The 19669-nt window shown below is 40.6% G+C and overlaps 1 protein-coding gene across 3 annotated transcripts in view; it reads left to right on the top strand.

The window, feature by feature from the left end:
- The window catches only part of LOC126214858 (aminopeptidase Ey-like), a 282069-nt gene that overhangs the window by 156306 nt on the left and 106094 nt on the right, over positions 1 to 19669 (top strand). For all 3 annotated transcript variants that reach the window (XM_049941494.1, XM_049941493.1, XM_049941495.1), the window contains exons 11-13: positions 3803 to 3956; positions 12974 to 13055; positions 13881 to 14076. In XM_049941494.1, coding sequence (XP_049797451.1) covers positions 3803 to 3956; positions 12974 to 13055; positions 13881 to 14076 — 432 coding nt within the window. The remainder of the gene's footprint in view (positions 1 to 3802; positions 3957 to 12973; positions 13056 to 13880; positions 14077 to 19669) is intronic.

Here is a 19669-nt window from a genome sequence, read left to right as displayed (position 1 = left end):
ATGGAGCCCAAAATATTCATCTTGGGAGGCAAAAGCTTATAAAGAGCATGCCACACCAGAATCTCATGTATTAGGTGGATCTTATATTTAATTTTGTTAGTATATACCAATTTATTGGTAAGCATGTCAGGGAAACAACCAAGAATTTCCAGATGTTAGCCAGCTTAAACAAGTTCCAAGTGACTAACCTTGAAATGTGATTGCTGAAGCTGGACACTATTCACCTTCGGAAAACCTTGATAGGAACATAATGCTACCTACTCACAAGGGTGAAATTTAAAAAAGAAAACTCTATCAACATAATCAAGAAAAGACAGGTTTGCCATATGCAATCACACTTCAAAAGAAGACTGAAGCACAAATTCTTAACTATGAATTAATTAATAGGCCTCAAGAAGTTGAGAATTCTAAGTGTCCGATGCAGCTCACCTTCCAGAGGCAACATCTGGCCATTGACAGCCTGACATCTCCGATATGAAGCATGCAAGAAAGGCATCTTACACACTGCTCCAAACTCAAGATACCATTTGTAATCCAACAGGGAGATGATGCTACTTGAATCAAGCATGGCGCACATGGGTTCCTGATTAAGTACGACACAGATATAGGGGAGAACCCAACCTGTTGCTGCCCTCATATGAGCACAATGCCTCAGCGGCATTTCTAATGCTGTCAGCTCTTTGGACTCTCTTCACAAGGTGTCCGCCATTGCCACACTGGAAACAAACTTTCAGCATAGACTGTCTTCTGTGGAAAAGGGGGGGGGGGCAGTTGCTTGCAGGTACCCTCCAGTTTACCTGGGGAGAAAGGTGAAAGGTAAGACTCTCCAATCCCCCATATTGCTCATCAGCAATCACACATAAATGATTATCTGGCTTCATAACTTATAAAATGTTACCGAGAGCTTCACCCTCTGTTACCTGTAGTTCTACAGCGGAGTTCACTACACAAATCTCCAAAGTCAAGGTTTCACCAGGGTTTTGCACATGCCAAAAAATGTTTGTGCTCAAGTTCACTTTCTTAAAGTGGATTGTAATTTTAGCTGGATAATGTGTTTTCTCATGTCGTGCAGCAACCTTTGCCCCTGCAATACTTCTAAAAATATTGTGCTAGGTAACCCATGAGTTAACAGATATAATAGCCACAGAATAAAACAGTGAGACATATCTGAGGCATTGCTGTGAAATTCAAAGTGAAGATTTATCCACAAGAGAAACTCAAACTGTGCATATTGTTCAACAGAAAGTTTGGCAACTCTCTGAAGCAAATGGACAATAAGATTAGGCAGTCTTCTGAAAGATTCTGTAATGGGTGGTTTTCCTGTTCTGTCCCTTTGGGGCCACTCAGTTCTGCAAACTGGCCAATGGCTGAAGAACCGTCTTCACTCGCGCCCACCACATCGTCGACACCCAGAAACGTCACACCTACCTGCAGTTCTTTAAATTGGGCTAGCAACTGATTATTAAACTTGCCTGTTCCCCACTCACTTGCAGCTGCTTTAAGTCAGCAAGATGATTACTCCAAATGAGTAAGTTGAGCCTGGACATTATATGCCTGCTTTAGGGTCAGTTGGGTGACCTCAAGAATTTCAGTGTTCTAACACAGTGTTACCAGAGCTGCTGAACAAGTATGAAGCACCTCACCCACTTGAGCAGTCCTCTTCAGTGAAGCTCAGCAGTCTATCCAAAAATGTGTGCAAATGGGCTGTCAAATCCGCTACACTTCTGTTGCCTGCCTGCTGATTAATCCTCAGTTCACATTGCAACTGATCATGCTGGAGAAAAGAAATTCCTGTGCAGTCTCTGGCAGCCATGCTTTGTAATAGGAATGAATACTATTTTCTATAACACACTAAGTACACATGTAACATAATGAATGGTGAATGATGATGCCAACAAGGAAAGAAAAGATTCTACCCCCTGTCCCCACCTCTTACCAGAACAACCACACTCTGGAAAAACCAGTTGTGCTGGTTAATTCACACCCAAAGGAACTCGGGGAAAGAACACAGTAGATGAAGTGGAGCCCAGAAATTTTCTTTTCAACAACATTCACCATTTTATCAAAAATACAAATACAACTTTATTACACCAACAAACAAATTGTGAGAATAAATATGACAGGATAGATAATTGAAATAATTAGTTGTAATAAAATTTTTAAAAATATCTAAACATTCTGAGCAAAGCACACTCTCCTTTAATCCAATTATAGAAGTATGAATTGGTTACACAAATCGAACTGAGATAAGAATTTCAAAAGATTTTTTTTATCTGCACTTACCAAAAGCAGATCACAACTCTCAAATCATTAGTGAGGCTCACTTATGCTTTCTTCTTCTGTAAGATACAACAGAATACGACATTTGCTACAGAGAATTGCTAGATATACAGAGTAAAAAATTTACACTAATAATTTATTTTTTGTGAGCACTGTTCATGTCCTAAGACTTTAAATGACAGACCCATTTAAAGGGCAAAGGAAATACAGTTAAAATGAACTTATCTGCTGAGCCTGCAATTTAGAAGCATTAGGCTTTGATTACAGATGGAGCTGCCTTGTCACCATTACAAACATGGGCTGGCACTTACAATATGTGAGTTGTCTGTCTTGATATTAACATGCCTGTCTAACCATTCGATCTCTCTGGAAGGCAGTCATGCTTGCTCAATCAACCACAAGGCATGCCCAGGCCCAAATACGTGGCCGGCCAAACTTTTCTGTAGCAAGTATGGCGGGTGCATTTGAATTGCAGATAGACTTACTAGTTGAAGTACAAATACCATGTGCCCACCTGAGGCATGCAATAGCCTGTGCATAACTTCTGATTTTGAACAGTCGCTCAAATAAACCTCAAAGAGCGAAAACACAGATTTCTCAGCTACTGTCTATATACAGTGTTTCTGAAACAATGTTTCACAGCAAAGCATGAATGGCAGTTGCATTTCTTAGTAATAAGGCATTAAACGCAACTTCATGAAACTTTAAAACTACAAACAGCTCAGAGCCCTGGGAGAGCATATATTACCAATTGAAATCCAGTAAGGTTTAAATATTCAGAAGAGTAGCAAACATGTCACTAGCTTATAGTTCACCCTGATCCTGCCAGCACACATAAGCAAATAACATGTTCAAAACATCAGCAGCACAACTGCACAGTGACGCAGCACACCCTTCGTGTTACCGGAGCTCCAAGTTACAATATTAGGCGAGACGGAGCATGGAATTTACACTCAAAACAATGAGGAGCTGTTCCTTATGTAAGGTAAAAGTCCTAGAATCACTCAAGCCACTCACATATGAGCCTTAATATGTAATAATACACCAAACAAATATTGGGGTGCAAACCCCTCAGTCTAATACAGAGATCATCTTCTTTCACACACAAATGCCAAGGCACCATTCAGAAAGAAGTGACCACAAAGCATGGACTGACACTGTACCAAGGTATACTGTCCTGGTCTCCAAATGGTAGAAATCTTCACTTTCAAGTGTGTCAGAAACAACCTTTGGCTAGGTGAAAGGAAGCTAAGACACTTGCAGAAAAGGCAGTGTGCGACAAATTCATTGCAGCAAGACAAATAAAGTGACCGTTCCAATCCACTGACAGCCTCACAGTAAAACACAGATACAATTGATTCACTGCACAGCTGAACACGTGCCTTCCCTATCTGCCTTGGATGGAGTTGCAATAACAAGGAACATAGCTCCCAAACTTGATAGCAGTATGCTAGTGCAGAATATTCTAGTATTTAATCAGTTCTAGTTTAAGACAAAGCTGTGTAAAAATTGTTATTCACAGGTGGAACCCACATGGGAAATGCCAGACAAGTTTCTGAATGAAATGCATCGGGTGATGCTACAAGACAGCACACGGTTCACCCGCCCACCTTTCACTGCTGTTGAAACTGTAACACAGCTGATCCAGACGTTTGATTCCATATCATACAGTAAAGGTTTGTGTTTGTTGCTCATTACAGGTAAAGATTGCCATTCATGGATATATTTAAGTACTTTGGGCAAGTTTTCTCAATAGTAAGATTAGTTTTAACACTTGAGTAGAGTATTTAGACGTTTTTAGCATGCTGTATTATCTCTTCTTATGTTAATAGTCGTGATGTGTATTTTATTGCCTCTTCATGTATTGTAGTCACTTGTTGGACAGCATGTCAAATGTGATATTGGACAGTTCAGTTTCCAGTACTGTGAACAGAACAGCATTATGAGGTACCTACCATCAGCTGAGGCAGTGATAAGCTATCTGCTGATGAGGTAACAACATAATTGCATACGTACTTACTAAGTGTAAGGAAACGTAAGCATCAATATGTACACTATGTGATCAAAAGTATCCAGACACCCACAAAACATACCTTTTTCTTATTAGGGGCATTGTGCTGCCACTTACTGCCAGTACTCCATAACAGCGACCTCAGTAGTCTTTAGACATCGTGAGAGAGCAGAATGGGGCACTCCGCGGAACTCAGAGACTTTGAATGTGGTCAGGTGATTTGGTGTCACTTGTGTCATACATTTGTACACAAGATTTCCACACTCCTAAACGTCACTAGGTCCACAGTTTCCGGTGTGATAGTGAAGTGGAAACATGAAGGGACGCATACAGCACAAAAGCATACAGACCGACCTCGTCTGTTGACTGAGAGAGACTGCCAACAGTTGAAGAGGGTCGTAATGTGTAATAGGCCAACACCTATCCAGACCATCACACAGGAATTCCAAACAGCATCAGGATCCACTGCAAGTACTATGACAGTTAGGCGGGAGGTGAGAAAACTTGGAGTTCATGGTCAAGCGGCTGATCATAAGCCACACATCATGCCGGTAAATGCCAAACGACGCTTTGCTTGGTGTAAGGAGCGCAAACATTTTACGATTGAACAGTGGAAAAACGTTGTGTGGAGTGACGAATCATGGTATACAATGTGGTGATTTGATGACAGGGTGTGGGTATCGTGAAAGCCCAGTGAGCATCGTCTGCCAGCGTGTGTAGTGCCAGCAGTAATATTCGGAGGTGATGGTGTTATGGTGTGGTTGTATTTTTCACGGAGAGGGCTTGCACCCCTTGTTGTTTTGCATGGCACTATCACAGCACTACATAGATGTTTTAAGCACCGTCTTGCTTCCCACTGTTGGAAGATCAATTTGGCGATGGTGATTGCATCGTCCAACACAGTCATGCGCCTATTCGTAATGTGCGGCCTGTGGTGGAGTGGTTACATGACAATAACATCCCTGTAAAGGACTGGCCTGCACAGAGTCCTGACCTGAACCCTATAGAACCCCATCGGGATGTTTTGGAACGCCGATTTCGTACCAGGCCTCTTTGACTGACATCGTACTTCTCCTCAGTGCAGCACTCCATGAAGAATCGGCTTCCATTCCCCAAGAAACCTTCCAGCATCTGACTGAACGTATGCCTGTAAGAGTGGAAGCTGTCATAAAGGATAAGAGTGGGCCAACACCATATTTAATTCCAGCATTACCGATGGAGTGCACCACGAACTTATGAGTCAGTTTCAGCCAGGTGTCCAGATACTTTTTATCACATAGTGTAGGTGCACACATAACCTTATAATAAATCAGCAGAGAAACTTGGCATTGCCAAGGCATTTATTCACAGTGTGACATCATATCTCCTGAACTGTGTGTTGTGCAATGATATAATTTTGTAGGTACATTCAGCAGCATATGTGGTTACCGTCTGCAAAATGTGTTGTGAGTGGAGTAAGTAGGAACGAGATAATAAATTTAAACATAATGCACACTGTGCCAATTTTTCACAAATCTGACCTCAGGAAGCTGCCTACAGGAAAATTAAAGATACCTTTGGAGAAAGGAGAACCACTAGCATGAATATCAAGAGCTTTGATGGAAACCCAGTTCTAAGCAAAGAAGGGAAAGCAGAAAGATGGAAGGAGTATATAGAGGGTCTATACAAGGGCGATGTACTTAGGGACAATATTATGGACATGGAAGAGGATATGGATGAAGATGAAATGGGAGATATGATATTGCGTGAAGAGTTTGACAGAGCACTGAGAGACCTGAGTCGAAACAAGGCCCCCGGAGTAGACAACATTCCATTAGAACTACTGACAGCCTTGGGAGAGCCAGTCCTGATAAAACTCTACCATCTGTTGAGCAAGATGTATGAGACAGGCTTCAAGAAAAATATAATAATCCCAATCCCTAAGAAAGCAGGTGTTGACAGATGTGAAAATTACCGAACTATCAGTTTAGTAAGTCACAGCTGCAAAATACTAACGCTAATTCTTTAAAGACGAATGGAAAAACTGATAGAAGCCGACCTCGGGGAAGATCAGTTTGGATTCCGTAGAAATGTTGGAACACGTGAGGCAATACTGACCCAACGACTTATCTTAGAAGAAAGATTAAGGAAAGGCAAACCTACGTTTCTAGCATTTGTGGACTTAGAGAAAGCTTTTGACAATGTTGATTGGAATACTCTCTTTCAAATTCTGAAGGTGGCAGGGGTAAAATACAGGGAGCGAAAGGCTATTTACAATTTGTACAGAAAGCAGATGGCAGTTACAAGAGTCGAGGGGTATGAAAGGGAAGCAGTGGTTGGGAAGGGAGTGAGACAGGATTGGAGCCTATCCCCGATGTTATTCAATAAAGGATACAAAAGAAAAGTTCGGAGTGGGTATTAAAATCCATGGAGAAGAAATAAAAACTTTGAGGTTCGCCAATGACATTGTAATTCTGTCAGAGACAGCAAAGGACTTGGAAGAGCAGTTGAACGGAATGGACAGTGTCTTGAAAGGATGATATAAGATGAACATCAACAAAAGCAAAACGAGGATAATGGAATGTAGTCGAATTAAGTCGGGTGATGCTGAGGGAATTAGATTAGGAAATGAGACACTTAAAGTAGTAAAGGAGTTTTGCTATTTGGGGAGCAAAATAACTGATGATGGTTGAAGTAGAGAGGATATAAAATGTAGACTGGCAATGGCAAGGAAAGCGTTTCTGAAGAAGAGAAATTTGTTAACATCAACTATGGATTTAAGTGTCAGGAAGTCATTTCTAAAAGTATTTGTATGAAGTGTAGCCATGTATGGAAGTGAAACGTGGACGATAAATAGCTTAGACAAGAAGAGACTAGAAGCTTTCGAAATGTGGTGCTACAGAAGAATGTTGAAGATTAGATGGGTAGATCACATAACTAATTAGGAGGTATTGAATAGAATTGGGGAGAAGAGGAGCTTGTGGCAAAACTTGACTAGAAGAAGGGATCGGTTGGTAGGACATGTTCTGAGGCATCAAGCGATTACAAATTTAGCATTGGAGGGCAGTGTGGAGGGTAAACATCGTAGAGGGAGACCAAGAGATGAATACACTAAGCAGATTCAGAAGGATGTAGGCTGCAGTAGGTACTGGGAGACGAAGAAGCTTGCACAGGATAGAGTAGCATGGAGTGGTGCATCAAACCAGTCTCAGGACTGAGCACCACCACCACAACAACAACAACAACAACAACAACAACAACAACAACAACGACATCATATCACCTGTATTGTGTGTTGGACAATGGCGTAATATTGTAGATACATTCAGTGGCATATGTGGGTACTATTTGTGAAATTTTTTGTCAATGGAATTAATACCAAAGAAGTAGTAAACTTGCACTTGCATGCTGCAGCAATTTTTGGCACATCTCATTGTATTGTTTAGGACATCAAATCTATTTAACCGTGTGTCATATAGTGGTGTAACTTTGCGCTTACATTCGGTGGTGAACGTGAATACTGTCTGCAAAATGTGTAGCAAGTACAGCTAGTAGTAAAGAAGTAATGACTGATGCACAGCTTTTACTGCACTAACAGCGAAAAAGTTGTAAATGATAAAAAAATTTCATTTTAGCGTTTTGTAGGGGTTTCCAGGAAGACAAAATTTTGTAACAGTTTGAAATAACATATAAAATTTGTTGCAGGTTGCTAAGTGTTCTGCGTCTCAAATACTGGATTAATGAAGTCTGGTAATTCACGTGTCACAGGCTACACTTCTTTTTCACCTGAACTCCTACCCGTTTGATGGGTACATGGTTCTTACCCCCGCAGTGATTGCTGCCTGTCAGTAAAGTATGTGTGAGCCCGCCCGGTTAGCGATGTGGTTTAACGCACTGCCGGTCCCCGGCACGAATCCGCGTGTTTAGGTCCTGTGTGCTGGCCAGTCTATGAATGGTTTTTAATGTGGTTTTCCGCATCGGTGAACGTGGGCTGGTACCCCTTATTCCGCCTCAGCTATACTATGGCAGCAATTGCTATGCAAACACTTTCTCCATGTACGCGTGCACTATAATTACTCTACCATTACACTTGTCTGGTGTGAGGCGTTCCTGGGGGCTGAACTGCACAATAACCCTGGGTCTGGTTTAGGGGGGCAGGGGGGTGAGTCGACTGCTATAGCTTGTTGTGGGTTTGTGTACCACTGTGGGCTATGGCGGGGATGAAGCCTCCGTCGTTTCTAGGTCCCCAGTTCCATACAATACAATACGATACAAAGGTATGTGTGTACTACATGCGATGGAAATAGGTGCAGTAGTTTAGGAGATGTGGAAAACACACACACACACACACACACACATTTTTATGATATGTATGGATTTAATGCCATAAAGCTCTTTTTTCCCTTATTAAATTTAGTCCATTATACACTATCTGGAGTTATAAATCTGCAGTTTTCTCATGATGAGCAGAGAACACACACATTGTTCAATGAGCATTGTAAGATTGTACAGCGGAATCATGTACATTGAGTTAGAGAAAGGGATTGTTTGCCGAAAAACAAGTATGCACTGGACACAGACAGTACAATGGTGTCTGGAGCACGAAGTGTCAGCAGAGTTACCATTTGACAGGATGTGGCAGCAAAGAGAAATATGCCAACAGTTGTGTGCAATGTTATGTCTTCCTTTGCACATTCTTTAGTGGACATAGGAGTGAGGAACAGATGCTTTTGATGAAGAGATAATTTAGATATTTATTAATTCCACATCTTACATTAAATTGTTAAAAATAATACATAATGCTGTTGCTGTCGGTGCTGCGTCAGTTGCTAACAGTAGATTTGAATGTAGAAATATATACACATACAGAAAATCTGTAAATCTGTCACTCTTTGATAGTGTCCATTCAGAAGATTCCAAGCACTGGCCACTATGAAAGTCTGTAAATGTTATTCAGCTGACAAACACACAAAATGAGGTCAGTGGATGAACGTTCAAACTTGAGTACCCCCACTGCTGGACCTCCGGAGAGGCGATTCTTGCATCTGATTGGCAGCAGCATAATTGTTCATGCTGGCACCCTTGTGCTGCGAAGGCAGCTGTAGGAAACATGGTAGCGTAACTGGAGGCTTGTGTATTTCAAAGTGCGGTCGACCAGATACTGGCCGATACTGTGCACTGGATGAACACACTGGACACAGAGTGGCACCACATCATCTTTTCAAATAAGAACTGGTTCCATGTGTGGTATCGTGACTGATGTATTTGTGTGTGGACACTTCGAGAAAAATGAATGATGCCAGATTGCACTTGTCATTGTTATACATGTTCAAACTCTGCGATTCTCTGTGTCCAATTTTTTTTAAAAAAAGTCCTTGTTACGAAATTGTTGATGATGTATTTGCATCTCTTCATCAGAACAAACCAACACACAAATCTGTTGTCTTATATATTGGAAAACAGCACTGCAGAATACCATTTCAAGACTTCTTGTTACAATGAGTAGAAAAAGTGTTTAATACCCATCTTGTTTTGTTACAATGTTTTTGGCTTCAATCATCCTCTTGATAACTTCTGAGATATGATTTTAAGGTCCTGGGTTTTTAATGTTTGTGAAGATACTTGTTCACGGCTTTTAAGGCATTTTGGTTTCTTTCTGCTTCACATATGGCAAACAATCAACTTCATATTTCAGCATTACATACTTTAATAAAGAGAGTCATTCACATGATGAGATCATAAATCATTTCAGATTTGTATTCCATTAAAGGTGACAATTTTAATGTAAAGAGGTTTACATTACACACATTTAATGCATAATATTCTGACCAAACACACTTACCAACTTTAAAGCATAGACTCCCCTGTCCTGTTTTAAAACAGAGAATTGCTTATTCCAGTTCCAAAGCAACCGTGCTTTCTTTAAAAGTAAGTCAAAGAGTGTCTAACTCTTTTTTGCAAAACACCGGTGATACAGGGTGAGCAAAAACTCTTGCCCTGAGTACAACAATTTATAACAGAATAACCATTTGACATAATAAGTTACATTTAATGCCGTTACATAGGTTAGTGTTACTAGTTTTTTTTAAGACCACTTACATTAGTAAACCTCAACTTGTGCTCCCTTGGTAGCTTGGAAAATGTTGAGGTGGTATTCCAGTTCCTGCCAGGTGTACGTAGCATGTTTTATGTCGCAGCACCCACAGCAGCTTATATCCTGGCTTTCAGTTTGTCAATGTCAGCAACTGGTGTGACGAAGACTCTGTCCTTGATATAGCCCCAGAAAAAAAAAAAAAAAGTCAAGGGGCACAATGTCTGGAGAGGGGAGTAATGTCCGGATCGGTGGATTGGAAGGAATGGTCCAACACCCTGGCCACCCCACCACTGCATTTTACAGTGTGGAAATTTAGATCTCTGCAGAACTATCAGTCGAGCAAATTAAATGTTGGATATATTTTTTCTGCAGACTTGAGTTAACATTTATCAAGAAAACATGGCACTGAATACAAACAAGATTTATTAAAATAAAATAAATATATATTATTGAACATAATTTTGAAATGGAATTTTTGTAACCAAATACGTCAAAATGTGAGATCTGTGCCAAATATGACCAAACGAAACAAATAGAATTTATGGGATGATTAATTTCTTTAAATTCAGAGATAAATAATGTAATTCCAAAATATTACTGAAAACATGACAAAGATAAAATTTAAATAAAGGTTCTCTCACAATACATCACCCCCATAAGTTTCCTTTTTTCAAACATCAGATATGCAATTTGAGATAAAACTGAAAAAAATAATGGACTTACAGATTTCATCAATCAGGATAGGTACCGTAATCTACTCTTGAACAAAGGTCCCTATAAAATATATTCGTTATAGTGTCCTGTGCTTGGCATGTTATTTGGTACACAATATGATATCTAGTTCCTGTAGCTGATAATCTGGGCAACAGTTACATTTCTGATGCGTGGCTCTGCATTGTCTTTGAGATTCTCATGATGTTACCTTCCAACAAGATAATTTGAGACCATGTATTGCTGAGCTGTTGTGACGCACCTTGATATGGAGGGTGTTTAACTGTTGAACTATCCAACATGTCCTCCAGATCTCTCACCCACTGAAAACATCTGGTCACGAGTTGCTGCGAGAAAATGCTGGTCCATCATTGGTTCTTGGACAGCTACGCACAACAAGTGTAGAATAGATTGGAATCCCATTGAGATTGCAAAGATGGCCAAAAAGATTTCTCCTCATTGAAGATAGAAAGAAATCACCACCTTTTCCATGTCCCAAAAGGAATTCAGAAACGCAAGAAGGATGCCACACTGTGAATTTATAAAGGTCACAATGTGACGGGCCTATTCCATGCAGATAGGGTTTGTCATCTTTGCCTCTCTGTGCACCAGAACATTTCCTCTGCTAACTGTGAGTGAGTGAAAAAGATGCCAGCAGTGGATAACTACCCAAAAATTGAAGTTTTTGTTTAACTTTAAAGTTTTATAAGAGTTACATACTGGAAACTGGAATTTCTTGGCAGTAGTTTAAAATTTTGTTACTTTCTATTTTGTTACTTTTGTGGTTAATAAATGGTGTTTTTGACTTTCAGTTTTATGTGTTCTATTTCTACATTCCCATGTAGGTCTCTCTTACATTTTGCATTAAAAGTTGAGAATCTGAAATAAAAGGAGATTTTCCAATCTGGGACCGTCAGACACATTGCACTCGAACTCAGAGCTCCGGAGTCATTCTGGGTGGGGGGTTAAAATGTAAAGTATCTGGATGGTATGCAGATTTTTTTTCATTTGCTTGTAAGTAGTTTCAATTCTGAAAACTGACTCTAACAATATTCTGTCTATAACCCTGTGACAATGCGTCCAGAACAGCTACAGTGTTACCACTAAAAGAATTATGCTTGTTCATTGTTTACACCCATTGTTATAACAATGCCCATATTTAAAATTGTGTCTTGTAGGATTTTTAAAAGGATTCAACAGCTAAATTTGCCAACAAGCACTAAAGCAGGGCTGGCCACGGCATGCCAAGACTTTACATGTACAGTGTGTGTGGTTCTCAAAATTTGTTTTGCTTTTGACCTACGTTGTTTGCGAAAAGTGAAATATAAAATGAAGTAGTATGCAGTGCCACAACACCGCCATTTCAGTGCAGCCCTTTTGCAGTTGCACCCTCTTTACACTTAGACAGTGTTACGTGGCAGTGGGGAAAATGTACAGTGAGGCTAAGTGCTTCAGCACTCGTGCCTGGGCATGACGCAATCTTTGCTGCCCATGCACTAACGGGTTAAAATGAGTGAGCCAGTAAATAAGAATAATAAGTTTCTCTTTGGTTTGGTTTGAGAGACTTACTCATATGTGTATAAATAGTAAATGAAAACATAGACAAAACAAAACTTTATTATTAATTTAATTTACTAGATTTAGGTACCCAGTTTCAATTTCTGCTGCAACGCTTGAGTGTTGATTAAAAAAAATTTATCAGAATATTATCCTAGAATTAACATTTCTTTCATGTTCTTTTGGACTAGTCTCAAAATATTCCTTAACACTGTGTAAGAATGCTGTTTTCAAGCACTCTTAGTTTTGTTTTGAATATTGGTAATCTTTTTACATTTTATAAACTGCCTGATAGTGTTGCACAACCTTTCAATTGATAGTGATTATTCACTGTTTTTCAGGTGCATGTCTTTATAGAATGCTCAATCTCAGCCTAACTGAAGCAGTGTTCAGGAATGGTCTGTCAATATTTATCAACAGATGGTAAGTACTTTTGAAAGTAAGTTATTAAATAATTGCGAAACACAGAACCGTAATACAAGAAAAAGTAGTTGCCTAAGCATTCCTGCAAAAGTTCAGAGTCATATTCTGAAATCTGTGGCTGTGTTCACCAACTTCCCATTTTATGTCAGTAAAATGCTGTATTCTTTTATTATTGTTATTGAAATTTGTTTGACTCATAAAATAGTTTCCTAAACTGTGGCATAGTGTGTCACAACCAATTTCTACTGTTTCAATAGTCTTATGAATCTTAATGTGACTGTCTTGCATCAAGATGCCATTAATTTTATCTACCATTTCTTCAGATGAAATGCCAAACCTGCCATCAGAAAGTGCCAAATTTACAATGCTTATGCAATGTTATTTGAATTCATGTATTTAGTAATAAAGTCTCAAATGATTTTACTAAATACCCATGAACATCCCCTTACTCAGTTTGTATGTGGGCCATAATATAGCAACATAAATAAAAATGATTTTGAAAACTGCAGTGCACTTTTGTTTAACTGCTTCTGTGTAATGTGACTTGGACCACATAATCCAAATGTCAGCTAGCAACTATGTATTTCATCAGTTTTAAACCTTTACAGTATGTCACAAGAATCACATAATTGCGAAACACAGAACCGTAATACAAGAAAAAGTAGTTGGCTAAGCATTCCTGCAAAAGTTCAGAGTCACATTCTGAAATCTGTATGTGGAGAAAAAATAGCAAGCTTGACTGTGTTGAATTTTTTATTCGTATGCTCGTTTCTTCTTTCTGTAATATGTTACATTCTTCCATAACATTCCTTTCTATTGGCTCAGGAAATACTCAAATGCACAGCACGATGACTTGTGGTGGTCCTTGGAAGAAGCCATCAAGCAGAGGCCTGTGCACCAACGCATTATTCCAGCAAACACGTCTCTGAAGGAGGTGATGAATTCTTGGATCCTGCAGCCTGGATTCCCTGTTGTTACTGTCACAAGAAATTACGTGACTGGATCTGTCACTTTCAAACAGGTATTCACTGCATCTGAATATCTCAGTTGACAACGTTTTTGACAGTACCTTATAGAAAAAGATGCCATATTATTGACTGCTGAATTGAAATGGATCAATTTGTGGAGGAAAATTGTTTGAAGAATGCAGTGAAAGCTTTCATGACTTGTTTTCTTACCTCACACTGAAACTTCCATGTTGCATGGTCATTGTTTGTGAAACATCCAGATATGTTTGACATTTTCAGGGAGGGAGCACCTCAAAAGATATGTAATGCAGCTTTGAGCGAAATATTCGGAAAAAGTTTCATGGCCCATGATTGAACATGTACGATTCATGTGTGAAGAATGTCATCACTGCCCTCATGTGGTTTCCTCTGTCCATCTTTTCTTTGGCCAATCAGTATTTGTTCTTCCTTCTTGTGGTGTCCATTTCAGCACTGACTTTGGTGTTCAGCCTCTTTGTATTATTGTTATATACTGTTTCCATTTGTTCGTCTACTTCATTAATTCATAATTCATTCCTGTCCTCCTCATGTCCCTTCCTACAAAGTGATATGTAGCCAGCTACTGCTCTCAGTAATCTCATCTATGACTTTTTTTGTCTTCTATCTGTGGTTTAGTAAGAGAGAGAGAGAGAGAGAGAGAGAGAGAGAGAGAGAGAGAGAGAGAGAGAGAGAGAGAGAGAGTGTGTGTGTGTGTGTGTGTGTGTGTGTGTGTGTGTGTGTGTGTGTGTGTGTGTGTGTGTAATAGAATGTATGTCCAGCATCTCCTCCTGGACCACTGGATAAATGTGAGATGAACAGAGACGAGGGAGGAGGGGATGGACATAGAGAGATGGGGAGAATAAGGTGGAGATAGTAGGACGAGGAGATGGACAGAGGGAACAGACAGAAGAGATGAACAGAGAGAGGCAGGGGGGGGGGGGAATATGTAGAGGGAGGGACAGGAGGATATGGTCGGAGAAAGGGTGCAGAGGAGATGGACAAAGAGAATGAGCAGGAGGTGGAGACACAAAGTGGGAAGGAGGAGATATGTGCAGTATAGAGGGATAAAACGTATCTGTTGTTTTGTTTTGATGACTGGTGGTGAGGAAATAAGCTAGCCGTTTGCATACATGTGCTCGCATTCAGTAGTTACGTTATGATGAGTTGCAGCAACGTCAGCGGTCCTCATATGTCCGCCTGCCCCGAGTAAGCATAACTTGCAATGCATGCCTGTCCCCTCCTCTCCCCTCACCAACTGCTATAACTCATGACAACACGACACACGCAGAAGCATCCCTACCAAGCAGTGCATGTGGAGAGGCATGTGTGATAGCATGCATCGTGTTATTGAAGTAAATGTATGTTGAAGAATAAATTTATAATTTTTGAACACATAGTTTATGTTCCTCGATGGAAAAAAAAAAAGTTCCACTCCCTACTTCAGCCTAGCTCCAAACCCAATTTCATCACAATCAGTTCAGCAATTTAGTCGTGAAAACATAGCAGACAGAGTTTCCTTCCATATTTATAATATTAGTATGCATTCTGATGCCAAAACTTCCTGGCACAATAAAACTGTGTGCTGCACCGAGATTCATACTCGGAAACTGTGCCTTTCGCGGGCAGGTGGTAGAGCATTTGGCCATGAAAGACAAAGGGCAGCAAGTGTGAGTCTCTGTCTGGCACACAGTTTCAATCTGGCAGGAAGTTTCATGTCAACTCTCACTCCACTGCAGGGTGAGTACCTTTATGGACTCTGATTCTGTCATGAAGAATGTGATATCTCTACCTATAGCAGAGTGACTAATACACTGATAGAAAAAAACAGCAACATCAAGAAATATTTACTGCAGAGCAATGAAATTGCAGAAGCTCATCTGTCTAGGTAACATATTTAAGTGATTAACATTGAAAGATCACAGGTTGATGTAACTGCAAGATAAGCCATTGCAAATATGAAATGCTTGTACATTAATAATCGGTGTAACAGCCAGAATGTTGAATGCAAGTACACAAGTGTGCACGCATTGTGTTGTACAGATGCTCTGATGTCAGTTTGTGAGATGGAATTACAAGCCTATTGCATTTGGTTGGTCAACAATACATGGACAATTAGTAGTGTTAGTGAGTGATGCTGGAGTTTTCATCTGATGATGTCCCATATGTGCTCGATTAGAGGCAGATCTGGTGATCAAACAGACTCTCTGTAGAGCACATTGGGTTACCACAGCTGTATGTGGGCAGGTGTTGTCCTGTTGGAAAACATCCCCTGGAATGCTGTTCTTGAATGGCAGCACGGTACGTTGAATCTCTAGGCTGATGTACAAATTTGCAATCAAGGTGCATGAGATAGTCAAGACATTGCTCCTACTGTCATATGAAGTCGTACCCCAGACCATAACTACATCTACATCTACATCCATACTCTGCAAGCCACCTGACAGTGTCTGGCGGAGGGTACCCTGAGTACCTCTATCAGTTCTCCCTTCTGTTCCAGTCTCGTATTGTTCGTGGAAAGAAAGATTGTCGGTATGCCTCTGTGTGGGCTCTAATCTCTCTGATTTTACCCTCATGGTCTCTTTGCGAGATATACGCAGGACAGAGCAATATACTGCTTGTCTCCTCGGTGAAGATATGGTCTCCAAACTTAAATAAATAAAAGCCCATACCAAACTACTGAGCATCTCTCTTGCAGAGTCTTCCACTGGAGTTTATCTATCATCTCTGTAATGCTTTTGTGACTACTAAATGATCCTGTAATGAAGCGTGCTGTTCTCCGTTGGATCTTCCCTCTCTCTTCTATCAACCCTATCTGGTACGGATCCCATACCGGTGAGGGTATTCGATCAGTGAGCGAACCAGTGTACTGTAACCTACTTCCAACTGCTGCTGAGATTCCTGTTGCAGATGCAGTACAATGCAGCAGAGCCATAGGCCGAACACAATGCTTCTCCCTCTCGGCAGTGACACATGGCCATCCAGATTCCAATCTTCTTGCGACCATACATTCTCGTGACCATCACCACCAGCACATATGTACAGTGGCTACATTTCTGCCAGGCCTTTCTGAAGAACCACAGAAGGAATATTCAACTTCCATAGCCTTATTACACAACCTCATTCAACCTCCCTGAGGTATTGAAAATGGCATCTTTGTTGCTTTAAAGACATTCTTGACTAACATAACTCAACAAATCCTATCTCAAAGGTAACTAATACTCATGACCATTGCAGTGTGTATTTAAAGCAGACCTGCTTTGCATTCCTATAGTAGTGCTACTTTTGCCACTCTTATGTGACTGCTACAGAATTTGAATAGATATCATCTTTCAGATGTAGAAACACACCTGCCAACTTTTGTATGTCATGCAATTCCTTGTTTGTGTTGTAAACTTTTTTCTATCAGTGTATAAGTAAAATGGGGGAAAGGTAACCTTTACCTGTAGAGGAATGGTGCATACATACAGAGACATGTAATAGAAAACAGTTAACAGTAGCTTTTGAGCTCTTGCTCTTTCTCCAGTAAGAGTTCACGCATTCATACACACAGCCACATAGATAACTAAGTGTACATGCTCACAGTATCAGCCAGACTGTTTGCCAAATACCGATTTTTGAAAGCATTTGCTTAGGTTTATTAAGGTGGGGATGGAATAGGAAAAGAGGCGTGAGGCAAGGAGGAGCTAGCAGGGTAGTGTGAGGCAGGTGACTTAGCGGCTGCACAACAAGATGAAAAGAGTTCAGAGAGTAAAACGTAAAAGATAATGTGAGGCAGTGTGAGAGAAAGTAAAAGGTAAAGTGAGGCAATATGAAACAATTTAGTTGTGGTTTTGGCCAGATGGATTGCAACAGCGCAGGATATGCTATAGACAGTTCCAACCTGCAGAATTCTTGTGCTTTAAGGTAATATCTAAACGGCCTATATAGTGAAGCAGCTATTGAGATCATTAATATTGTGGTGTGCAGTATGTTTGGCAGTTGGATGGTAAAGTTTGCAGTTTGCCACGTTTTGGTAGTGGCTATTCATGTAAGTGGATAGTTGGTTCTTGTCACACCCACATAGAATGCTATACAGTAATTGCAGCAAACTTGCTATCTAACATGGCTGCTTTCACACATGGCCCTGCCATTCATTGGATAGGAAAAGCCTGTGACTGAAATGCAATATGAGGTGGATGATGGGTGTATGGAACAGTTCTGCACCTGGGTTGACCACAAGAGAATGACCCATGAGGTGCAGGATTGGAGTACGGATGGGCAAGGATGTTCTGTAGGTTGGATGGGTGGCAGAACACTACAGGGTGTACATGAAGGCCAGGAACACTTTCAATTATTTATTGCACAAGAACTAAACATTGTACAGATGTCATTCATATTGCATTTTAAAGAGAAACTCTGAAAGTTTTTTTTTACAAACATTCGATATGCAAACCGTGAGTGACTCGGCAGACATCAATGCGGTAATTGAATTCTTGCCATACCCATCCCAGCATGGCATCGACGACTGTGGCAGTCACTTCCCATATTCTCTCCTGGAGATCTGCTACATGATGTGGTACAGGTGGTACATACACCCGATCTTTAAAGTGTCCCCACAGAAAAGAATCACAGGGAGTGAGATCTGGTGATCGTGGAGGCCATTTCATGCAACAGTTGGCTCTGCATCTGAACTCGCCATGTTTGCGACTAGTGCTGACTATTGGCAAATTAACCAACTATGCTGTGGTGGTATGCAAGTGGGGAGGGGGGGGGGGATGACTGTACAATGTTTGGTTCTTGTGCAATAAATAATTGAAAGTGTTCCCGGACTTTATGTACACCCTGCACTTTGGGTGATGCGGGTAGGATTCTGTGTAGGATATCCCTCCTCTCAGGGCACAAGGAGTGCTAGTCAAAGCCCTGGTGAAGGGTATGGTTGAGCTTTTCAAGGCCAGGGTAATTAGTGGAGTTCTGGTTTGTGGTTCGTTTAGTGGGGCTATTGGTGTTAGAGGGGAGGATGGCTTGGGAGCTCTGTTTATGGATGAGGAGGATTGGTAAAAGGTCAAGAAAGGCCCTGGTGATGTTATTGGTATATTTTGACTACTCTTGCCTTCCACTGCAGATTAGGCTTCCATGGGTGGAAAGGCTGTATGGAAGAGACTTTTTAACATGGAATGGATGGTAGTTATCATAGTGAAGGTACTGTTACTGGTTGATGTACTTTATACGAGGGTCACTCCAAAAGAAATGCACACTATTTTTTTTAAAAAAAACATCTTTTATTCTACATGTTTGAAAGTTTTACATTGTGTAGATACATCCTTTAGGAACAATATTTTCATTTCTTCACATAATTTAGATCACTCTCAACTGCCTTAAGCCATCTTGGAACCAGCGCCTGTATACCCGAACGGTAAACTTCTGGACCTACCTGTTGGAGCCACTGTTTGGCAGCATGCACAAGGAAGTCATCATCTTAAAATCTTGTTCCACAAAGAGAGTCTTTCAGTTTCCTGGAGAGATGATTGCCACATGGAGCCAGGCCAGGACTGTAAGGCGGGTGTTTCAGTGTTGTTCATCCGAGTTTTGTGATTGCTTCCATGGTTTTTTGACTGACATGTGGCCGTGCATTGTCCTGCAACAGCAAAA

Source organism: Schistocerca nitens, chromosome 12 (genome assembly GCF_023898315.1).
Source record: "Schistocerca nitens isolate TAMUIC-IGC-003100 chromosome 12, iqSchNite1.1, whole genome shotgun sequence".
Lineage (NCBI taxonomy): Eukaryota > Metazoa > Arthropoda > Insecta > Orthoptera > Acrididae > Schistocerca > Schistocerca nitens.
This window is presented reverse-complemented; position numbering and strand designations above follow the sequence as displayed.